Raw genomic sequence first — 22,708 nt, forward strand, 5'->3', positions numbered from 1 at the left:
CAGTCTGCGGCGGCCGGGAGGCAGGCCTGCATCCACATGGGGATTCAAGCTTCGCCTCGCCGCCGGAGCGCAGACGCAGTCCGTTCCTGTCGTTAACTCGAAAACACTCCCGTCTCGGGAGAGCTGCCCCGGCCCTTGAACCAGATGGTGAATTAGCATCCACCTTCTCTCTCACAAATGACACACCGTGGGTTTTACAGAACCCCGACTCTATGAGACCTTCCACAGTTCCCGCGGCGGCTCGTTCACCGTTCGAGATACGGACCCGAAAATGCGATCTCCTGCGTCTTTACGGCCGGGAGGTGCGGGCTATCTCCTCGCTCAATCTGCAGCTTTTATAACTTTCCCTTGATTCATGGCGGTAATATAACCGCGTCTACATTATCAGACCGGGCGGCGCAGGCCGACAGCGTGGAGGGGTTGCGAATAAAGCCTGGAGACAGCTGGAGAGGAGAACTTTGAGTGCTGTAGATGGCGTGGTGCACACTGACCTTAAAGCTATTGTGAAGCACCAACAAAGAGCCATCTGCACAGCAACCAAAGCCGCGGCGAGGGACTGGCTCACAGGGGGATTGAAGGGGGAAGGGACGTGGGGACCTGTGGCGGGTGAAAACAAATCAAATGAGAAGCAAATGTGGATGGAAACGCGTCGGCCGAGGTCTGGAGCGTCTCCGCGGCTTGAGCCGAGAGAAGTTGTAGCACAAAGGAAAGCGAGAACGGCGCTCCCAGCAGCGGCGGCGGCGAGCTACAGGCCCTAATCGCTCAAGTGCACATTTCCTGTCTCTCTCTCGCAGGCAGATAAAGCAAACCGAAGCTGCAGACGGCTAATATTTAACCTGGCGCTCAAACAAATCACGTCCATTCATCTGGCCGGCAGATATGCGACTGATCAGACTTCGCTTCGTCTCGGGTCCCGGCGCTTCTTGGGGTTCGGTCGTTCCGTTCAGGATCCGGCTGAGGTTTGGGGTTCCACGCCAGACGTAGCGGAAAAAAACAAACAAAAAAAAAAACAGCTAAACAAAGACAAAATGGTGTCAGAGATATCTGGGAGAGAAAAAGAAAAAAAAAAGAAAAAAAAATTCAAACGTTTCACAGGTAAGACGTGAGACTGGGATTGCTTAGCAACAGAGAAAGATTCCTGCAGCTTGCATGTGGCAACAGAGCAGCCGGGGCTGCTGCCGCTCAGTGGACGAAGGGGAGAACACACTCTGGTCGGGCGGGAGCAGAATTCAACCATTCCCTCAGGATTACTTTCCTTTTATTTATTTGAAAAAGCCAAAATTTGTCTGCCGGCCGATGACACCGAGATTGATTTAAAGAAAAAAAAACAAGAAAAACCTATCTAGTCGATCGGCACCGTTTGAATCTCTGCAGCTCGTTGATTGGCTGGAAAATGCACCAGTACTCATGGTGGGGGGTTGCTAAGCAACACTCATGGGAGGGTGTGTGTGGTTGGTGTGTGTGTGTGTGGGGGGGGCTCTGGGTGCAGGCACACTGACTGGGGAACTACCTGGCACAAATCCCAAATAAACAATGGGTCCTGAGGCCCAGCCTCTTGGAGGAGGAAGAGGAGCAGCAGATGACGGACATCAGATCCACGCAAATACACCGTCTGCCCGCTGCCGGGGGGTGGCGGTCTCTACGCTCCACTTAAATAAGACAAATCCAAACCAAATGGGGTGGCCTTACATGCACCAGGACTCCGGGGGTCCTAGCAATGACATGGAAACTAAACAAAAAAAAACACACACTTTACTCAAAAGAAGAACGAGGAACAGATGAACCCAAGCTGCTGCGGCGTGTGTGCGGAAACAAAGCAATAGCCAGAGAGTGTGTGTGTGGAGTCGCGCAACCTGAGCATATTCCGGGTCCAAACGGACCGGGGGGACACTGCGCCAAGGGACGGAAAAATGTTTGAGGCGATGAGGGGGGAGAAAAAAAAAAGTACTTATATGGAGAGGAGAGAGGGAGCCGTGGGAGGGAGGGCCTGCCGTGGGAGGTGGGCGGTGGAAACGGACGACGCAGGCGGGCTTTACAGGCAGCGAGGTCGGGAGCAGGAAATGAGGTTTCTGTTGTGATTAAGGGGAGGGTTTCTATGGCGATGAGGAGAGCCGTGTGCAGTTTGCTAGGAGTGGAGGGGGCGGGAGGGGGGGGAGTAGAATTTCAAAGAAAGCGCCCCCAACCCCCTCAGCCACTCCACCCTCCGCTGCCACAGAGGCCTTTTTACCTCCAATAATCTGCTCTCATTTGCAGCCGAAGCTCAAAGCTGGATTATTGTAATCGAACCGGGAGCTTTGACTGTAAACGGGTTGTGGGTGTGTGTGTGTGTGTGTGTGTGCGTGTGCTTTAACCCCCCCACCTCCTCTGAGTTGGACCGACCAAGGTGTGTGTGTGTGTGTGTTCAGACAGGTAACCCCCCAACCCCCCCTTCGTTGCAGCCTCTGTGCAGTGACACCACTGTGACCTTTAAATCCTAAATATAGGATCTTTGTGAATTGTCTCACTCTGCTGAAAATAAAGGAAATCTCCCAGAATAGAATTTCTTGTCCCGGTTTTCTGTTTTGTGTACAGGAAGCCGGTGAGCTTCAACCTTGAGCCGGGATGTCTGAACCACACGGCGGTGAGTTTTTCTCATCCTGCACAGTAATTCAAAGGTGATGCTGCTAATTTTAGAGACGGGAGGTTACATACAGAACTCCATTCAAAAAAACATCAATTCAAGTAGAGTCGCCTGGATCCGTTTCAAAAGCGGTTGAGCTTCTCACCTCGGGTTTATTTCGTAACTGTCAAGGGTCCACCTTCGCGTCAGCTCAGCTCACCGATGGTTCTACTGTTCCGCTGCTCCCTGATTCTGGGCCGAACATCCCGCCGGGTGGAGCATTGCTGTCAGACGGCGGGTAAAAACAAACCCTCCCTCACTCCCAAAGTGTCAGCCACCTACCAAAAATGTTCCCTTTGCGTCACATACATTTTGCGACGAACTTGGAGCGACATCGTCATCTATTTCTAAACCTAACCCAATAAAAGCGGAGTTCGTATTTTCCACATATTTCTGTTGTAAATGAGAACTGTCGTTCCTCCATTGGTCTTTATTTCAGGCCGAAAACACAATATTGGATTCTGAGCGCTCACGACAACGGATCAGGGCGAGACCACCACTGCTTCCTCCAGAGGGTGCTGTCCGCTGCTGACTGGTCCCGTCCCAGAGGTCCTGGCCGCCACCTGCTGGACCGAGCGATCCCTCTGAAGAACCTGCGGGTCACATGAAGCACTGAGATGAGCGATGAACCTTCAGGAGATGTTCGTCCTCCTGCCGGCACCCACCGCCTCCAGAATCCTCTGCCGCAGCTCTCCCTGCGAGAGCGGACGGTCCTCTTCATCGGCGGCGGCGGCGGGACCTTCGGCGTCGAAGTCCATTCTGACACACACACACACACACACACACACACACATATGCACGGTTCAGTGAAGTGCTTGTGATGGGACCCAGAGGGTTGCTGGATTGAGGACGGACCTGCTGACTGCCGGTCGGACACAAGCGCTCTCCTGAAGCAGCTGTGGGTTTTGGCCGAAGAGGAACTTGGCCAGATCTCCTGGATTGTAGTCCTTCTCCAGATCCTGTCCGAGAGACAGGTGGACATCTACGTGAAGACCAGCGAGGGCGGGCGGGGGTTTGAGTCAGGCGGAGAGGAGGGGGTTACTTTGTAGTCGAGGAAGGCTCGTATGGTGAGCAGCTGGTTGGTCTTCTCCTCCACCAGACCCAGGTAGGACATGACGTTGTGCTCGCTGACGCCCGATGGGGAACCCAGTAGGTCCTCGACGGCCGAGCGGTCGCACTCCACCTTGGAGAAGATGCCGTTCACACCTGGAGAACGGGCGGAGCAGAGTCAGCGCCGGAGAACGACGAAGAACAGAAGGTACGGGCAGGACCTGTTTGAAGCTGGTCCAGGATTTTGCCGTGGACACCGGCTTGGGTTTGGTAGACCTCCGCCTGGAGCTCTGCCTCCTTCTGCTGCTCCTCAGCGTCCCTCAGCGCAGAGCGGTGGTCCTCCCTCTGCTGCAGACCCTCCGCGCCGAACTGCTCCATCTCCGCTCGGACCTGCAAGGTGAGCGCAGAGGAGCTTCTCACCGGGGAATCCACGGAAAATCCCCGCTGGGTGGAGGAACCAGACCCACCTGCCGGATGAGGTCCCTCAGGGCTTCTGCCTCGTTGTTTTGCTCATTTACGAAATTGAAAAGCGCAAAGTTCCGGTCTTCTCCTGCACGGTGACACACCCGTTAATCAATCAATCAACATGCTGGAGATCAATCATCAGACCACAGCTTCCACAGATGGAGTAGAGGAGGAGTCCGGTTTGAGAAGTCGACCTTCAGAACCCACCCTGGATGAACCTGCTGACCAGCAGATCCAGGTCCTCCTCCCCGCTCACTTCCTGGACCCTCCTGAAGACCTCCTCCAGGGCTTCCAGAGACTCCTCCCCTGACTCCATCCTCCTCTGCTCCTTCTCCTGAGCCACTGGGACAAACATACAGTGCATTCATCAGGCCTGAGGACGTCCAGGAGAGGATACTACTGACCAAAGCAGATACTTATAAACATACTGCAAAGCCCAGGGTACTACTACTAGTACTACAACTACTACCAGTACTGCTGTGTGACAAGTACAGGAACAGGAAAAATCCGGCATCACGATGTCTCTTTCCAAATGGTTGCTGAAACCTGCTGGACCCCAAAAGTATACAAGGTCAAAGGTCGGGGCTGCAGCCAATCACAGCTGACATTGGAGGGAGAGGCGGGGCTTAACCCCCAGGGGACAGCTGTCAATCATCCAGTCATCCAGCCTCTCATTCACACCCAAGAATAATTTAGTCGTCAATGGACCTGCGGATTGGTTTTGGACTGATGGAGGACAGAGAACCCAGGCAGGAGAACATGGGGAGAACCTACGGAGAGAACCAATGTTGGGCAGAACATGGAGAGAACCCAGGAGAACATGAAGGGAACAATCGTAGAGGAGAATCCAGGCAGAGGGGAGAACATGGAGAGAACTCCAGACTCAGGCGAAGAGGGTCTCACCTTTCCATGTCGTCTCCTGCCCGTCATCTTGCTCCAGCCTCTCACTGGACTTGGTGGTCAAGAACTCCTTCAGGTTGAACTCGTGAGCGATCAGCCTCTCCAGCTCCTTCATCTCGGCGTTGTACTGGGCCACGTCCTTCACCGCCTTCTCCTTCATCATGGTCATCTTCGTCTGGGCCTCCACCCTGCGCACAGAAGCCCGGAGGTCAGCCGGACACCACGCGGGTGGGTTCTTCTCTGCATGAACGTCCTGGGGTCCACCTGGCGTCGTAGGCTGCAGTGGACTGACTGATGACCTCGCTGGTCTTCCTCCGGACCTCCTGGAGCTCCTGCAGCACACAAGGAACGTTCTGATAGAACTTCTAGAACCTGCGAGGACCTGCGCAGTGCCGGTTCTGGTTCTTGAGGCTCCGGTCGACCGACCCGGTCCAGCCTGGCGTGCAGCTGCTGGAATCGGACCCGCTCTACGTGCAGCGTCTGCAGCTCCGCCCTCAGCCGGCCGTTCCTGCTCAGCTGCTGGCTGAAGCGGCTGGAGGCCTGGGGAGAAGATCGGGCGGGAGACGCACTCAGACACGAGCGCTAGAGCTTGAAGATCCCGCCGGGTTGGAGGTCCTCACCTGCTCCAGCCTGTGCTCCAGGGTGCGGAGGACCTTCTGCCGGCGCCGAGCCTCCCACTTCTGGGGGTCTCCTTGACCCGCCCCGCCCTTCCTCAGCTCTTGGACCTTCACCTCCACCTCGGAGATCTGCGGAGATCACACACACACACACACACACACACACACACCAGCTGCTGTGTGTTGCCGGGCCCGATAGTGCACGTGACCCCTGCACCCGCTCACCTCCTTCTCCAGCTCCAGGTGGCGCTGCTTCTCCACCTTCACCTCCTCATCCAGCTGGTCTCGGAGCTCCAGGAGCGCGTTCAGGCCGCGCGCGTTCCCGAGGTCCTGCTGCCGGCGTGCGCGGCAGTGGCAGGCGCGCACGCTGCTCCTCAGCTCGTCCCGCTCCTTCTGCAGGAGCTCCATCTCGCGCCTGCGCACACACGCGTGCACCGTAGGACACGCATTAGCAAAGACTGTTTGTGTTATATTATCATGTGAGAGAACCATATTCTGTTTTGCGAGCTACACAAGCTGTAACCTTATCCTGTTATTTATCTGCTCTGCAACTGACTGTACTGAAAACATAACTATCGCATGAAGAAGCGAACTGCCGAGAGAACATCGCGTGCGAAACAACTCCCAACAGGGCATCTGTCTGCCTATTAACTATTATCTTGCTTCCACAAAAGTAACAACGCCATTGCAAATAAAAGCTCATGCTATTGAAGGGAGGTCAGAGCTGTCTGGAGACTACGACGGTGGTGCTCCAACAGACGAGTCTCGTCTCCTGTCTTCCTTATAGTGTTGATGTCGGCCTTTGAACCCTGACACGTTGAAAAGATAAACAAAAAAACGTGCGTGACGCGCGGGAGCGCCCACGGCTCGGCTTACCCCTGGCGGCGGAGCTGCTCCCGGGCCTGCAGCCCGTAGGCCTGCCGCTCCGCCTCCAGGATCCGGAACCGCCTTCGGAGCCCGGCGACCTCAGACGCCGCTGGCGGGACGTCAGGCACAGGTGACGCGTCAGGGTGGGAAAATTAAGAGAAAAGACGTGTATCCGGGGATGTGATGTTCCTGCGGGCCTTACCTGAGCCGTCGGGATCCGCCTCGCTGCCCTCGGAGAGGGCACTGCGGGCCGACCGGCCCCGGGGCATGGGGTCGGTTCGCGCCTTCACAACCGGAAGTGGAGCCCAGAAACCTAGAAAACCCCGTCACGCAGCAGCGGGGGTTCGCATAGGAGGGAGAAAAGGTGCCTCTACGTTGCACCGGCTCCGAAGGGATGTGTTGGTAGCAACTGTTGCCCTGCAACGCACGGGGTTAGTAATCCCTGCGTGCAGACTCGCAGGCAGCAGCGACGGGGAAAAGTCCTGTTTTCTATCAAACCATTTCTTCCCAAAGTCAACGGACTCTGCTGAAACTCCTCTTGCCTACTTTTTCTTTTCTTTTAAGAAACATTTTTTGCGAGAAGTGTTAAAAAAAAAAAAAGGTGCGGAGGCGATGTGCCCTTTTCTCCGACGGCCTGAAAACAGGAAACAACTCATGTTTGGAGACTAATTTATTTGAAATAATCACCCTGTGTGAATTTTATAGACTAATTAAAGACACACACCATAATAAAACTAAAATCCCATCTACTTGGCGGGCGGTGGCTGCGGCTCCTGCGGAGCCGATGTGAGCGGCGCCCCCTCCAGGAATGTGCAGAAGTGCTCGGGGGTGTTGAGCTCGGGTCTCCTCAGCAGCAGGTGGCACTTTGGGAGGTAGTACCCCACCACCAGGCTGAAGTTTCCCGCCAGGGTGAAAGAAACCAGGCTGATGGCCTGGCTCTTCTGGCTCAGGCCGATGTAGGCGGGGATGAAGGCCACCCAGATGTGGGAGTAGATCAGGGTGGAGAAGGTGACGTCCCGGGCCAGGTTGTACTGGTGCACGGGCTTAGCGGCCATGAAGGTGGCCGTGAAGGATATCAAGGCCATGAGACAGTTGAAACCCTGCATGAGGGCAAATCCGAGCAGCGGGGTGACTGGACAGGACAGGAAGCCCCGCAGGAAGTCGATTTGCATTCGGGCCATGTGTTGGGACAGGGAGGGCCCCCCCCGGAGGAACCAACCGCAGAGCCCCGCCTGCAGCAGGCAGCAGCCGACCGGAAAGATCCACCGCACCGGGCCCCTCAGGGTCCGCAGGATGGAGGCGGACCTCTCGGGGAACTCCATCACCGCGAATATCTGTTGGGGGAAGAGAGGAATGAAGCCGTCGGTCCACGACGTGTCCGTGCAGTCGTCGGCCCTCACCTGCAGGGAGATGAAGGTGATGACGGAGAGGGCCACCGTCTGGAAGAGGCTGAGGAGGGGCAGCTGGAGACGGCACACCACGTCCCCCGGCCGGGCCAGGAAGAGCGGCAGGCTGAGGCCGGCCCCCGCCAGGCTGAGCAGGGCCACCAGGCCCAGGTCCCCACCGGAGGCCCTGACCAGGGGGGTCCCCCGGTTCCTCAGGAGCACGGCCCCCGCCCACGCCTGGCACCCCAGCAACAGCAGCCCGGTCACGACGAGCGCCGGCGCCTCCGGGGAACGCCACGACAGCACCTCGAAGGATGGCCGGGTGCAGTTGGTGCCCCGCAAGCGGGACCACTGGCCCTCGGGGCACGGCGTGCACTTGATGTCATCTGTCAATCACGGAGCAGGTAAGACCATACGCACAGTGGAACCGGCGATCATTCATTCATCCACTCACTCTCCGTGCCATCTAGACTAGGGTCACATCGAGCCAATCACAGCCCGATCCGGAGCCAGAGGCGGGGCTTAACCAGGCTGGCCAGCTGTCAATCATCTGACCTCAGTCACACCTGCAGACAATGACCCTGCTGAATGGTTTTGGACTGTTGGAGGAAGACGGAACACCTGAAGAGAACATATCCAGGAGCGAGAACCTTGCCAGAACCGAACCAGGAACCTTCTAACCGTGAGCCTGCAGTTAGCTTAGCATAGAAGCTTTGAACGAGGGGAAAGCTGTGCTCATGCAGCTGCAGTTTGCTATGTTTGTGTGTGGTATAAGTTGACCAGTTGCTAAATGTTTGCGAAGATATCGCCTCTCCTGATACCATCTGGACTGCGGGATTACCTTTCTGACGCAAGTAGGTTCCTGGCAGACAGTCGATGCAGTCGAAGCAGCAGGAATGGAAGCCCTTGAGGCGGTGGACCTGTCCCACCCCGCATTCAGGGGAGCAGGTGGACCGTGGGACCTGCAGGCATCACGGAGAACATACGGTTACTCCAAGGAGAGCCCGGCGTCCTTTTGACCCCGCCTCCGTGAAGGCCTTGCCTCGGAGTCCTCGGTGTGCCACCTGAGCAGGGGCTTGCGGATGGAGAGCTCCTCGTCGAACCCCCCCACCGTTATCACGTCCACGCCTGAGTCGGTCCAAACCCAGTGGACCACGTTGAACCCCGCCACCGCGCTGCCGGTGCGGTTGAACTCGAAACGAGCGCCCTTCACATCGAGGGAAACTTTCTGCAAGAACTTCAGCAGCTGGAAGGGAGAGAAGTGTCTCAGGCACGGGCCGGTGGCGTTGGTTGGGGTTCGAAGCGGGGTGCTCCTCACCTTCCAGGGCAGGATCCTGGTCCCGGGGCTCCACTCGCAGCCGGTAGCCGTGCAGCGCAGCATGTTGTGCAGTGCCTGCGCCACGCTGTAGATGGCGGCATAGACGCTGAAACCCCTCTGCTGCACTGCGGCGTCCGTCATCAGGCTGGCGTTGGCGGCCGACAGGCGGCGGCAGCCGGGGCAGGGGTCGGGTTGTCCCGGGGGTCTGGGGGGGGTCTCCATCCCCTCTCCTCCCAGTCTGGAGAAGAGCTCCCGGGCATAGGCGGGCAGCAGGTCCAGGCTCTGGGTCTTGTGGATGAACCCGAGGACGGTGCCGACTGTCCGGACCCCGGGGAGGAGGGTGATCTTCTTCTTGATGGCCCAGGTCGTGCTGGCGATCCACACGCCGCTCATGTTCCTCCGGATCACCTGGAGGCAAACGGACTGCTGAGCGCTTCGTCATCCTCTCGGGTCTCGCCGGGGATGTACCTCCCGAGGACCGACCTCCTGGAACAAGAGCTTGGCCGATTCCTCCAAAGCGAAGACGATCACCACTCCGACGCCGCTTTTCTGTATGTTGTCGACGATGGCTCCGACTGCGGGTTCTGGGTCTTCGTACACCGGAATCAGGCCCTGGTAGGCCACGCAGATGGACATGTTCTCGGCGGTTCTTGAAAACTCCCGGACGCCGTGCTGCCCGTACTCCTCCTCGCTGCCCACCACGGCCACCCAGGTCCACTTAAACTCCTGCAGGAGTCGGGCCATGGCCTTCACCTGCAATTTATCGCTGGGCACCGTCCGGAAGAAGGACGGGTAGAGCTTCCTGTCGCTGAATTTGTCACTAGTGGCGCCAAAGCTGACCTGATGGCGGAGCAATCAGAAGATCTAAAATGTTATGACGCCAGGCGTCCGGAGGGCAAAACTTCACCCCGAGTTTGGGCTGTTTGAGATAAGCTCGAAACCCAACCTGCGGCATCAAGAAGAATCCCAGAAGCTTCCCGATGGCGGGAACCATTTCCGAGCTCAGCGGGCCGATCACGGCCGACGTGCCGGGCTCGTAGTCGGTGTAGTTGCAGCGCACGGAGAGCGCACGGCTGGATTTGTCAGTGAGGAAAGACAAAGCGGCCTTCACGACCACAGGGGACTGTCGACACGTGTCGTGGATCTGGTAGCCCAGCCGGACGCCGGGCAGCAGCGTCTGGTTCCCGTTGATCTCCTCCACGGCGAATTTCATGACGAGGGCCAGCCCGAGCCCAAACTCATCCAACCTGCCGGGTCGGGAGGAAAGAGTTGCGCGGAGGAGGACGCGATGTAATCCCTCACCTTTGGTCCGTCCTTACCTCTCGCAGCGGATGTCGTCGGGATCTCTCAGCCGGCTGAGGTCGCCGATCGCCGAGTTGATGGGAAAGAGACCTCCGAGCATGATGTCTCCGGGTGAGCTGAAGAGGCTGGTGGAAATGTTCTGGAACCAGCCGGGGGACCTCGCGTCAGTGTGGCCCGGCCCGAGGACCCAGCACAGGACCAGCAGGTCCAAGGTCTGCGGCATGATGCAGGGAGAGAGCTGGGTCAAGGGAGGCGTCGGAGGCTTGAGGGCGTCATTTAAAGCCCCGAGCTGGAGCTGAGGTGAGTCGGACTCCCGCCGCGGAGCCTCTGGAGGTGGACCTGACCCGGTTTGTTACTTAAGAGGGCTTAATTTTTCCGGCGTATTTTCCTAACATTTGTTTGCGGCTGGCTCGGAGACGAGCGCTCCATTCTGTGACATTTGCATGCATGAAATCAACACAGAGAAAGCGAGATCTTTCCTCCCTGGGGATTTGCATGGACCCGATGGGTTCCCCCTGAACCACGCCCTGCTCCTCTCCTTCAAAGATGAGGACCAGAACTTGAATCAGACGCATGAAGACGCCACACGGAGGCCGCGGGGTGCAAAACCCCTGCAAACAGTGGGCCTCCAAACTGGTCTGGAGGAATGAATCCGGCCCAAACCTTCCTCCGGGCGGCTGCTATCTGATGTTCCGCACGGACTCGCGACAGAACCGGGTTAATGATTCGTGGGGGCGAGTTTGGTGGCGACGCCCCGAGGTCAGGGGTGCAGCACGGCCCCGGGCCGGGGACCAAAGCTGTGCAAAGAGTCTTATTTCTGCGAGGACAGCTTTTCAGCAGACAATGATCTCACAGAGATGTTGTTTTGCATTCAGCGATGAACCCTCACCTCTTTCCCATATCTACAAATTGTGTCTTGCCAGTGTTAAAAATTTCCACCGTGAAAAGCAGCGTTTGGTGTTTTTCCCAGTGCTTCGCCGCCGCTGACGACGGGCCCGTTTGCTGACGTCAGCCAGGAATTCTGCCTTCTATCGTCTCCTGGCATCTCGATGTGCACGGGCCCGGCGGGCAGGGCACACAGCGGCCCGTCCTCCTACGCCTCGGCTACCCGGCTACGCGGCCTTGGGTTTGCAGAAGCGGCCCGCTGTCTGCAGGGCGGCGAATTCAGATTAGCATCTCGTTTGCGTCGGTGCAGCCGGCTCCGGTCAAGCGTGAATTTAATCCCGAGGCGGATTTTCAACGACGATCTGCGTCAGCAAAACCCTCGCCCTCAGCCCTCCTCCTTCCTCCAGGGTCTCTCATGCATGAAGCAATTGAGTTCACGGAGATGTCAGAAGAGATAAACTGATGGTTAGATATGTTCTTCAGAGGAAAAAAGTAAAATACGCATTTTATTGCCTTTTGTTCTCAGATCTGCAGGTCTAACTGCGGCACCTTCTGGGACGGGCGGTGACCCAGGCCGGCCACTAGGTGTCAGGTGTGTGCGGGTTATCAAGTCGAAGCAAGCTGTGGTTTGGGTTGGGGGGGTGCGGGGAGGGGGTGTCAATAACCCAGACGGTGTTTCTGTGGTCAGGAGCGCAGAGTTTTCAGCTCTGAAAACTCAGAATAACCTCAGTTTTGTGGTGGTGGTGATGGATGGGGGCGGAGCGTCCTGCTGCAAACAGGCACCCTGAGCTGCAGAGCTGTTTGAACAACTGATAACACAGGAGGAGGAGGTGGGGGTGTTAACCTGCACAAGAGCTGCACTGTTTTTTTTCTCTTTTTTTTTTTTTTTTTTTTTTTCTCAGTCCTCATGGTAAGGCTGCCTGGAAATTGACAGGCTGTGTTTTTTCGTCCTGCGTGCGGGGCATGTTTGTAGGTTTCCGCAGTTTGTTCGTATGACCTACAAAAGAAGGAGCGGCGTTGCACAACACCTGGTGGGTAGCGGGGGAGGGGGTCCTGAGGAGAACCGACACGGAGGGGCTGCGGTTCCTCTGGTGCAGGTTCATGAAATTTGCAGACTGTAGTCCTGCCTCTGACAGAAACCGCGAAAACCACAGTTGCTTTCACTCCCCCCCCAGAACGGCCTTGCTCTCCCGATCTCCATCTCCGGCCTCAGAAACACTGCCGCCGTTGTTGACGAATGATTAGCCGGCCGGTGTGAGCAGCAGGGTGTGCTCCACCGGAGCGTTCTCCACCGTGGTGCCGGAGGGAAATGAGGTGGAGGGTCCTGAAACATCTGTCAGTTTACAACAACAGAATCAGCTTTGTTTTATCTTCTGCTGCGCGGTGGTGCATCTACCTCGCCTTGATGGGCAGGGTACGGGATTCTACCCCCCCCCGCCCCACCCCTCCAGCAGTTAAACTCGTTCTTCTTCGTGTCTTCAGCCTGCATGAGTGTGTGTGTGTGTGTGTGTGTGACTGTGTGTCTGGCAGGTGTGTTGCAACTTGTGTACACATCCACGTGTGCTGATATATAAACAGTAGGACACATTTGGACACGGTAGGACTCACAGGCGCCATCCGTGGGAGTTCTTCTGGCAGGTAGTGTGAAGAACGTCTGGCCTGCAGGGAGAACTCATGTTTCACGCTCAGCTTCTCCTCTAATATCTGCACCCAGGATGTTTGTAACCCTTCCTTTTCATTGATAACACTGTGAGTGTGTGTGTGTGTGTGTGTGTGTGAGGTTGTGTTACATCCTGACGCCAAATGACAGGTCTCGTCCGCCATCGGGTGTGCGACTAATCCGACCAGCTGTCTGTGATTTTCTCCTCATGCGGATGTTCTACCTGCCTGGACCTGCGGCGTGACTGCACGTCCTCACCTGGAGCTTGTGTTTATGAATTTGTGAATGGCGACCTTGACGTGTGTGCGTGTTGCCAAGGCAACGGAGGGGTGAGATGTGTGTTGCCAAGGCAACGCATGAGCGAGATCTGCAAAATTATCAATAATTCTGATTCTGATTCTGAGCCTTTCAAAGAACCTGCTGACCGGGTTAGGACTTGGAAGAAGATGGAGAACATGGAGAGAACTGAGCCCTCCATGCAGACTGACGGGAGTCTTGGAGTGGAGTGAAGGCGTGATGTGGGTGATGGTGTCAGAAGGTTCGGGAGATGGTGTGTCTGAGAGCCAAATCCATGTTTCTGCTGACGACCTGAGCTTTTCCTCCGTTTCATGAGCCGCTAGTTGCTACTAACCCCATGCTAATGTCTTGCTAATATTCTGCTAACATCATGCTAGCTCCTCACAGGCACTCAGACAGGGATTGCGTCTTCGCCTCTGACTCAATAATTGCTTCCCTCTGAAGACAGACAGGGAGCAACATCTGCTGGGAGGAGGAGGATGACGAAGAAGACGGGCTTTCTGTTTTTAGCCCCGGACCAGCTGCTGCCGCTCCGAGCCCCCGGGGGAGGCGTCCTCCTCGGTGCAGGTCTGGAGTTGCCCCGGGGTTGGATCGGGTGGTTGAGTTGGTGATAGGGAAAGACAGACGGCAGGAGACATCGGAGGGGAGTTCAGCTCCGCTTCACTCATCTTCTTCTTCTGGACTCCTCTGAGGATGGAGCCCTGTGATGGAGGGGAGTTTCAAGGAGGAAAGCTCCTTGACACTCGACGCTCTCCTGGGTTCTTCTCTGTGGTTACCGTCCGGCGAATGACCGAATGGGGGACGGATCCCTCGGGCCAGAAGCTTGCGAACCAGAGGCCTGTGAACCAGAGCCAGCGGCTTTCCCGGGCGGAGCTGCGTCCGGCCGGCCCCTGGAGGAGCAGCTCTCCTCGCCCAGCTGGATGACTCAGTTCCTGCGCAGCGGCGTTTTGCGTCACGGCAGTGACCCTACAGGAAAATCCACATTGCACCGGCGCAGGCAGGTGACGGCGGCAGTCATTGGCACCGTCAAGCGGCTCGCGTGCTGACGGGGCAAGGACCGCAACCCGGGGCCGGAACCGGGATCTGACCCTGGATCCGTGTTTGAGTGAGATTTCGTCCTGGATTATCCTGTCATGGCGTCTCATTCGATCCTCTTCACGCTGCACCTCTACAAATACCCCCTGCCCATTGTGTCCCGTGAAGATGCACGCCAGCCCATTACTGTTACCCTCACACCTGTGGCTCACCTGGAGAGGATATGTGACTCACCTGGCGTGACTACCACCGCGTCTAAATCCTTATCCGGGAATAATATTGATTATATGTCCCGCACACAAATGCCCCTTGTGTCCAAAGGGGGTCGAGGGGGGAGGGGGAGGCGGTTGGCAGCGCCGCATCCGGACATCCCGTGGCAGCTGCAGGGATCTACTGTCCTCTTACGTGAATGCAGGGCCTCTGTCTGAGGTGAGCCCCCCCCCCTCAACACCCCCCCCCCCCCCGCCAGGGTGGTGGGGGTGTGTGAGGACGTGAGGCTGCAGCGGAAAGCTCAGACATTCTCCGAGGTATTGAACCCCTTCCACCCCTACCCCCACCCCCACCCGAGGGTGTGTTTACGTTAGCAAAGAAGCATTTAAAAGCCTTAGGTGGGCGGTGAAGAGTGTTAGAAATGAAGACGTGAGTCAGATGCAGACGTCTCGGCGGGACGTGGGGTGATGGTTGGGGGGTGGGGGGGTGGTCTGAAGTTGGAGGCAGTTGGAAAATGGATGGTTAATGAGATGGTATAAACACAGCACACCTGTGTGGCAACAAGAGGACCATAGCAAGCGGGTGGCTTGCGTATGTGAGTGTGTGTGTGTACACATACACACGCACGTCTGTGCACGCGTGCAGAGGGTTGCCTGTGCCGGGACTTAAAGTGGATGGTTGACTCCACTGGAATGTGGCGCTGAGTCAGTCCGTCTGTCAGACGCGGACATGTTTGCTCTGTGGACTTATTCACACTCTGCGACCCTTTTCTGAGGGGGGCGGGGGTGGCGGGCGGGCGGGGGGGGGGGGTCCAGTGGGATTTCCGGCAGGACTCTTGGAATTTCAGGGAACAGAAGCCGAGGAAGTTCACGGCCCATGGATTTTGCCCCTGTTTGGTTTGGGGCCAAACTCTGCAGCGGCGAAAATAACAATCTCTGTTTTCAGAGAACAAACCTTTTCAATCCCCCCACCCTCCTCCCCACCCTCGCCCCCCACGTTGAGAAGACTCCAGATTGCCTCAGTGGCTCCATTCACAGTCCGATTCCAATCCCCCATTGATAAGCGATCAGTGATTCCTGACATGATGATATCTGCGGATGAAATTATGTTTTCACAGAACCCCCCCAACCAATGCGAGTGTTTTCCCACTGGGGAGGGGGGGTGTTTGTGTGCATGCTCCCTCGTGCACCTGACGCTTAAGAACTGGGGTCGCCCCCGCCACCCCAAAAAAAGAAGACCAGGGATCCTCTTAGCACCTGAAGGGCTGCAGGCTGAAGAGTTGGTCTTAGTTAGTTGGGAATGATGAGGAGGAGGAAGTTCTCCTGAACTTACTGTCTACATTTCGTTCTGCACCGATCTAAAATATCCCATGAGCGATCCTCTTCTGACGAGGAATGCTGCCACACATGGAGGTCTGGAGATGATGGGAGGCCGCAGCCTATCCCAGCTGCCATTGGGCGAGAGGCGGGGTTTGACCTGGAAGGGTCGGCTGTCAATCACAGACGTCACGTAGTCCAGCATCTCGTTCACACCCACAGATGATTCAGTCTTCACTGGACCCGCCGGCTGTCGTTGGACTGTGGGAGGAAAACGAGGAACCTGGAGAGAACCCAGGCAGGAGTACAGAAGCCTCCTGGATGAGAGGTGAAACATCTTCAAGGGAAGAAAATCAAGTCCGGTTGCTACGATAAGAAGATTTTGACAAGAAGTGACCTGGATGACTGAGATCCTCCACAGACAACATGGAGAGAATAGACGCCGAAACTCTAGGCAGGAGGACATGATGGTAACCCGGGCAGGAGAACACCGAGAAAACCAAGGGCTGAACCAATGACACCTTCCCTGATTCCAGAACCTCCGTTAACCTTCTACGAGTCAAACCCTGAAGGTTCTGGATGTTCCAGCCATCGCACCCTTATGCTTCCGCAGACCGGACTCGAACCTACAACCCTCAGGCAGGCGGGTTCCAACTCACACCTCTCCAGCCTCTGTAATCCATCCTGGAGGTTCCCTGAACGACCTCCAGCGAGCGGCGGTTTCCCGGCAGCCCCCCACGTGTGTGTGTGTGTGCGTGCGTGTGTGTGTGTGTGTGTGACACAGCCGCATTAATCACACTCCTGTATAACATGTCCCTTTATAGCTCCATATTTCAAATACAAACTCTGGAAGTGTGTGTATGTGTGTGTGTGTACACCTCTATCTGTCACCAGTGCAGAACACACACACACACACACACACACACACACACACACACACACACTACTTGAACCCTGCAGCCGAATGCCAGAGCGCTGGAGGAATGTGACCTGGTGACCTTGGCTGGCAGACGTACACATGGCGACCGGACGCGGGGCTGGTTTGCATCGGAAGAGGAGGCCAGAATAGCCGGGGTGTCCGGTAACAGTAGACAGACTGTGTTTGTAAACCCGCCGCACGGAGAGCCGCCGATGTGCACGGAGGGCGCAGGTGACGGCGGTGGCGGCGGCGTTGGCATGGCAACCTTGTCTAGAGGTTTATAGGATGCTAAATGACCAGCGGTGGGGCAGGCGCCGTCTCCTGAGTTCATGCAGATCCGGACTTTCCTGCGTTCACCCTTTTTCTTTTTTTTTCTCCTGAAGGTGGACATGGAATGGGAGAATCTCTGTGCTGAAATGGCATAAAGAGGATCGTTCCTGTTGTGATTCAGAAAAAAAAAAAAAAAAACCACACATGAACACACACACACACACACACACACATGCTCACGCAGGCATTATTCCAGTTCAGCTTGTGTGTGCTAAGTCCTCCGTTTCTCCAGTCAAGCATGCAAACGTGCTGATTTATGGATTTTTTTTTTAAAAAAGAAAGAAAACAACAGCCTGCAGCGGCCATTCACATGCATGATCGGCAGCGCACGTGCACAAACCCCCCCTTGGAATCGCGATGGCTTCCGCGCCCCGAGAGGCCCGGGGATGCAGGTGCCAGGTGGTTGCGCAAGGCGCTGACCTGTTTTTCCTCCCTGCAGGTAGAGGGGGAGATGGTGAAGATTAAGTCCAGCAGGGCTACGCCGGCGGCCGGCTGGCATTCAGCCTTTGGCCGTGACACCGTCGGTGATATCTCCGTCCGCGCTCTCCTTACGCACCTGGACGAAGGTCTGTCGGTCTGTCGGGAAAAAACACCTCCGCCTTCTACTTCCAGCTTCTCTACCTGTTTTCACCCCATCAGAGCCCGTTTCTGCTCCTCGCCGCCGGCGGCCGGGGGGGGTGAAACCCCACCCTCAGCGCTCGATGAAAGGACAAACGCACATGTGACAGATCAGGTTGGACCAGTTGCCGACGACAAACCTCCAGTGTTGCCCCACGATTATATGACGGAGGTTCCGCAGGCCTCCTCCTCCTCCGCCGCCATTCTTTTCAAACCCGTTGATTTTCCGATAGCGCGGCTCCGCTTTTTGACGACGGTGGCACGAAAGAAAAATCTTCCTGCAGCGGCGCGCCTCTATGTTTGCTCGTCTACGGCGAGCAGGCTGGGGCAGACGGCCCGGTGCCAGGGGGGCCGTGAAGACATCAGCCGAGGGTAAGCTACCCCTCCAACTGTCACGTTGCCCCCGGTGCATCCACAAACAACCTCCTCCCCTCCACCCCTATCTTGTCCTGGGTGACAGGTTTCATCCCCCATCACTGTCCCTCCAGGAACACACACACACACACACACATACACACACATACACACACACAGCTGCATGCAGTGACTCCTAGCCTTTTGCCCCCGGGGGGGTTGGATTACGTGTTGGGACATCGGCCCTGGAGGTGTAACCCTGCACCCAACGCCGAACATTAGCAAAGAAAACATCGTAAATGAAGCGATGGGTGTGTGTGTTTGGGTCTGTGTGTGTGTGTGTGTGTGTGTGTGTGGGGGGGGGGGGGGTTGGTGGTTATAAATAGAACTTATTTATTTTCCACATAGTTAGTGTGATCCGCCGTTCGGCATGGCGCTGTCCCCGATGCTGTGCGCCAGGGGCGACTGATGAGCAAGGCCGCTATCACCATGGCGACCGGTAAAACAAGTAAACATGTTTTTTTTTTTTTTTTCCGCGAAACACGAGCCTGTGACAGGGGGCCACACAAAAACACAGCCAGTGGGCGGGGGACGCCAGGACCTCAGGGCCGCCCTTTCGTGGGAGTTAAATCGCCAGCCGTGTCTTTCCACAGGGACGGAGGCGGCAGCTTCAGGGTTTCCCAGGCTTTCGGAAAAGCGGCGTCCGGGATTCGGGGGCCAGCGAGGACCCCGGATCGCAGAATATTCCCACCGCATATTGACCCTTCGAAATCTGCGTCCGGTCCAGGCGTCAACGACTGGAGCGCAGCCAGGCTCCTGTGGTTTATCGTGACCACACACACACACACACACACACACACGTGTGACTCATCATGTGATTGTGTTGCTAAAGAAGATTTCAAACTGCCCAATCAGGGAAAACCCTGGAGCCGAGGTCAGCGCATTATGTTTTTTTTTCGCCACTTGAGAACCCAGACAGGCTACTCCCTCTGTCGTAAGAGCAAAACCCTTATCTCAGCAACCACGTGTGTGTGTTTGTGTGTGTGTGTGTGTGGGGGGGTTATCAGATCGCTGGTTGCAGGGAAAACTGATTGAACGTGGAACAAGTGGGGACACGGTGAGGTGTAAAGAAGAAGCGATGGCAAGGTGCTGAGACACATAAAACATTGTCATTCACGCACACACACACACACACTGATAGACAATGTGGGTTAAGAACGAGTAACACACCTGCAGAGGAGATCGTGCCGCAGCCCACGTTCCTCGTGTTTCAGCCCTCATCTCGGTCTGACATGTGCGGTAAACAGATAGCCTTGGCAGGAAGTGGCTCTCCTTTCCCTCACCTTTCAAGCCGTCCTGAAGACGAGGAGGAGATATTGATAAGGTTCATGAGTGTTGTTATGCAAGAGAGTGCAGCCTGGACCTGCAGCCCCTCTCAGGTTGAAGGTTCACACACTCCTCCCTCTGCATGGATCTCCAGGGAGAGCACCTGCAGAACACCTGAGCACTTTTGTGGACTCCGCCCATGATGGGATGTGATTTCTCCAACATGCACGCCGTGGTAGGTTCACTGGTGGGTTGGGTGGGTGGGTCGATAAGCCCCGCCGCCAAATCGCAGTAGACGGAAATTGTTTGCTTCTGCGCCGATGCATGCTAAGTCCTGACGTCATGCAGAAACTCAAGGGTGGGGTCGCCGGACGCCGGAAGCGTTGGCCAGACTTCCGTTGTTCCCACGGTTACAGCTGCTCCTCCCTTGGTGTGTAGGCTGTCGCCCCGGGCAACGTGTCCGGTGTCCCGTCTGGTTCTTGTCAGGGAACGGCGGCGTCACGCTGACATCTTCCCACGGGCCTCCACCCCGTGCCCACACCGTCTGCCCAGGGGTCGCACCGACATGCCGTGGAATTCTCCTCTGCTGGACTCCAGGCGCTGGAGCGCAGGATCTGCTCAGAACCCTTTGGCTCCAAAAGCAGGGATGGAAATCGCAAGGACGTGGCGGGGATTCCATCTCTCAAATCTGACCTCCTAATTTTGATTCACTAAAGGAGGTCATTTATGTTTGCGGTTGTTTGAAAATAAAATCAATTCAAAACCTGCCCGGGATTCCCGGAGGGAGAGTCTGGAGCCAATCACAGCTGTGTCTGGGGTGAGGGGCGGGGCTTAACCTGGGGTAGTCAGCTGTCAATCACAGACACTCTCATCCACACATATAATTTCGAGTCTTCAATGAACCTGTCGACTGCGGGGAGGAAGATGGAGAACATAGAGAACACCTAGGAAGGAGACCAGCTTCCAAAAGACAGGAGACCTCATCGCCGAGAGGCAAAGGGTTGAGATGACGGAGAGCTCTGCATGTTTGTGTGTCGACTGTTTTTCGCTTTTTTTTGCTGTTAAACAAAATAGACACAAACCAGCAGGTGAGGTTTGTCTTCAGCTTCATGGGACATCGTCACGGAGACGCTGAAACCCCTATAGGAGAACAAGGTCTGAACACGGAGAGGAAGACCTTCTTTTTGAGAACCTCTGAGGTCACATATTGAATGGGACGCCGTGGACCTGGTGGAACGGTTGTCCATCCTTTCAATTGACCAACAGTTTTAGCTCTGCACGTCCACGAGGTCCCAACGCCCCCCAAAAAAATGGCCTCCGGACATCACATATATGCACTCGCACAGCCCACCTCATTTTAGGAGATGGAAAAATGGGAGCTCATTAGCATCGGCCTGTCATTTAGAGGGCTGAGTAATCAGCAGTCTGGATCGTTTTCTGTCCAGGAGAATTAATGTGTGTGTGTGTGTGTGTGTGTGTGTGTGTGTGTGTGTGTGTGGATCAGGTAGCCTGGCTGACTCCACCAGAGGCCCTTAATCCTGTACGTGAATGGAACAAAAAGAGGACGAGTGTTCGGGGTTGAGTGACTCAAGCTCAGTCATCAGACCCCCCCCCCCCCCCCCCCCCCCACACACACACACTCACACACACACACACAAATGGGAGACTTGTTAAGCTCCCAGACTGTAGCTCAGCCCGGGGCCTCCACTCTGTCCTTCATCTCAGGTGTGTTTTGACGTCCCCACAAAGCAAACCTCCCCTGTGTGATTTATAGCGCTCTGCCTTGTAATAAGCACATCTCATCAACATCTGAAAACTTTATCAGTGTGGTGGAGGTGCGGGGTGGGGGGGGAACGTCCCCTCGGGAGGGGTTTATCCAGGAAATCAGGGGACGACCCCCCCCCCCCCCAAAAGCTCCTTCTTACTGAAGATTGATAGATTTCTACATTAAGGGAACTTTTCACAGGCAACATCAGGGGACGCCGGAAAAGCTGGGAAAGTCATCGGCCCCCGGCCAGGAACTCCCGTTCTGGTGGTTTGAAGTATATTACAGGGTGGGGGGGCGTGCACGTCCCTGCGGAGCCCGGCAGGAATCAATAACACCGCAGGAGAAAAAAGCGGGGGGGAAATAAAAAACGCTTTGTTGCAGAGGAGGAGAAGAAGAAGAAGAAGAAGCGGTATTGGGAACATCTGGGTCTATCCTGGGCGCTCACAGGTCGACCTGCGCTACTGCCATACAACTCCCAGACATCAGGCAGTCATTAGCGTATGTGTGTGTGTGTGTGTGTGTGTGTGTGTGAACACAATCAACATTCATTCCAGCCTGTTGGTCACTCAGTCATCACCACTAATATACCTTTGATTCAGCCTCAGTCACAGGAAATGCTCCCCGTAACGCCGCCTCCTCCTCTGCCTGAGGCCGCCATCGGTGTCGGGCCGTGATGCGGCGATGACTCCCCATCCCACTCCTCTAGCTGTAAAAAAAAAAAAAACAACAAAAAAACATAGAAGACACCGACGTGATGCAACCCGCTCCGCAGTCACTCTGTTTCCAATAAACCCACTGAACTGGTGCAGGAAATGATTAATGTGCGAGGCGTGGCTCGGCCTGGAGCTCGGCTGTCGTAATACGACTATGTTTACATTTGTGGTGAGGGATGGCAGCCTTTCGCCCGGGGATTTTGGGGTTTTGTTTCCGGGGCAGGAGCCAAGGCGTATGCGGGCCCCGTCGGACGAAAACCTCGATCCGGCGGCGATCTGCCAGCCGATGCTCGCGGCTGCGCCGGCGGGCGGGCACATGGGACACACCGCTGGCGCGGCGCCGCGCTCTGAAGCGGTCGGAAACCGGCACTCGCCCCCGGGGACGGAAGGTTAGATAAATATTCCGGCGGGGGTTTTCAGCATCCGGTCAAATCGATGCCTGAACAAATACCCAAATGACGGCTCGGGTCACGTCCGGTTCGTTGGCTGTCGTCGTGCTCGTGACAGTTGGTGGAGGACAAAGACTAGAAGCAATGGCGTTAAAGATGAGGTGAAAGCTCTTCCCTGGTGCAGCGCCCTGAGGGGCTCTGCTGGCACCCAAGGGACAGCTGAAGGTTCTAGGAGACAATTCCAGGTTTGAATTCACCCCAAATCAAGGCTCGGGAGTTTAGATTGATGTTCCGAAGCCTTAATGAAGATGCTTGCTGTCTAACA

The 22,708-nt window shown here is 56.1% G+C and overlaps 2 protein-coding genes across 2 annotated transcripts; both read right to left on the minus strand.

Annotated features, from left to right (window-relative positions):
• Window positions 1-3,069: 3,069 nt before the first annotated feature.
• On the minus strand, window positions 3,070-6,937 carry odad1 (outer dynein arm docking complex subunit 1). Its single transcript, XM_086148820.1, has 14 exons — window positions 6,761-6,937; window positions 6,568-6,667; window positions 5,917-6,106; window positions 5,695-5,820; window positions 5,501-5,614; window positions 5,339-5,406; window positions 5,078-5,262; window positions 4,382-4,516; window positions 4,177-4,259; window positions 3,931-4,099; window positions 3,702-3,865; window positions 3,515-3,618; window positions 3,325-3,418; window positions 3,070-3,252 (listed from the first exon to the last, which is right to left on the minus strand). Exons 1-14 carry the CDS (start codon window positions 6,825-6,827, stop codon window positions 3,142-3,144), a joined length of 1,710 nt encoding a protein of 569 aa, XP_086004946.1. The 5' UTR covers window positions 6,828-6,937; the 3' UTR covers window positions 3,070-3,141.
• Window positions 6,938-7,213: 276 nt separating this feature from the next.
• On the minus strand, window positions 7,214-10,786 carry tas1r3 (taste receptor, type 1, member 3). The gene is made up of 8 exons (XM_086148935.1): window positions 10,581-10,786; window positions 10,208-10,508; window positions 9,745-10,101; window positions 9,262-9,669; window positions 8,986-9,189; window positions 8,785-8,905; window positions 7,959-8,329; window positions 7,214-7,892 (listed from the first exon to the last, which is right to left on the minus strand). The coding sequence occupies exons 1-8, from the start codon at window positions 10,784-10,786 to the stop codon at window positions 7,305-7,307; spliced, it is 2,556 nt and encodes an 851-aa protein (XP_086005061.1). The 3' UTR covers window positions 7,214-7,304.
• Window positions 10,787-22,708: the final 11,922 nt, after the last annotated feature.

This window comes from Fistularia commersonii, chromosome 7 (genome assembly GCF_037954325.1).
Source record: "Fistularia commersonii isolate RoL2024-O1a breed Wild chromosome 7, RoL_Fcom_v1.0, whole genome shotgun sequence".
In the NCBI taxonomy this organism is placed as follows: Eukaryota; Metazoa; Chordata; class Actinopteri; order Syngnathiformes; family Fistulariidae; genus Fistularia; species Fistularia commersonii.

Excerpts from the sequence above, each read along its gene's own strand:
- tas1r3 (XM_086148935.1), bottom strand. The coding sequence starts at position 10,786 with ATGCCGCAGACCTTGGACCTGCTGGTCCTGTGCTGGGTCCTCGGGCCG. Across the intron at positions 10,509-10,580 it reads GACGACATCCGCTGCGAGAG|GTTGGATGAGTTTGGGCTCG; the intron begins GTAAGGACGGAC and ends CCGACCCGGCAG. Across the intron at positions 8,330-8,784 it reads AACCTACTTGCGTCAGAAAG|ATGACATCAAGTGCACGCCG; the intron begins GTAATCCCGCAG and ends CGTGATTGACAG.
- odad1 (XM_086148820.1), bottom strand. The coding sequence starts at position 6,827 with ATGCCCCGGGGCCGGTCGGCCCGCAGTGCCCTCTCCGAGGGCAGCGAG. Across the intron at positions 5,263-5,338 it reads ACTGCAGCCTACGACGCCAG|GGTGGAGGCCCAGACGAAGA; the intron begins GTGGACCCCAGG and ends TTCTGTGCGCAG. Across the intron at positions 3,253-3,324 it reads GGCAGAGGATTCTGGAGGCG|GTTCTTCAGAGGGATCGCTC; the intron begins GTGGGTGCCGGC and ends TGTGACCCGCAG.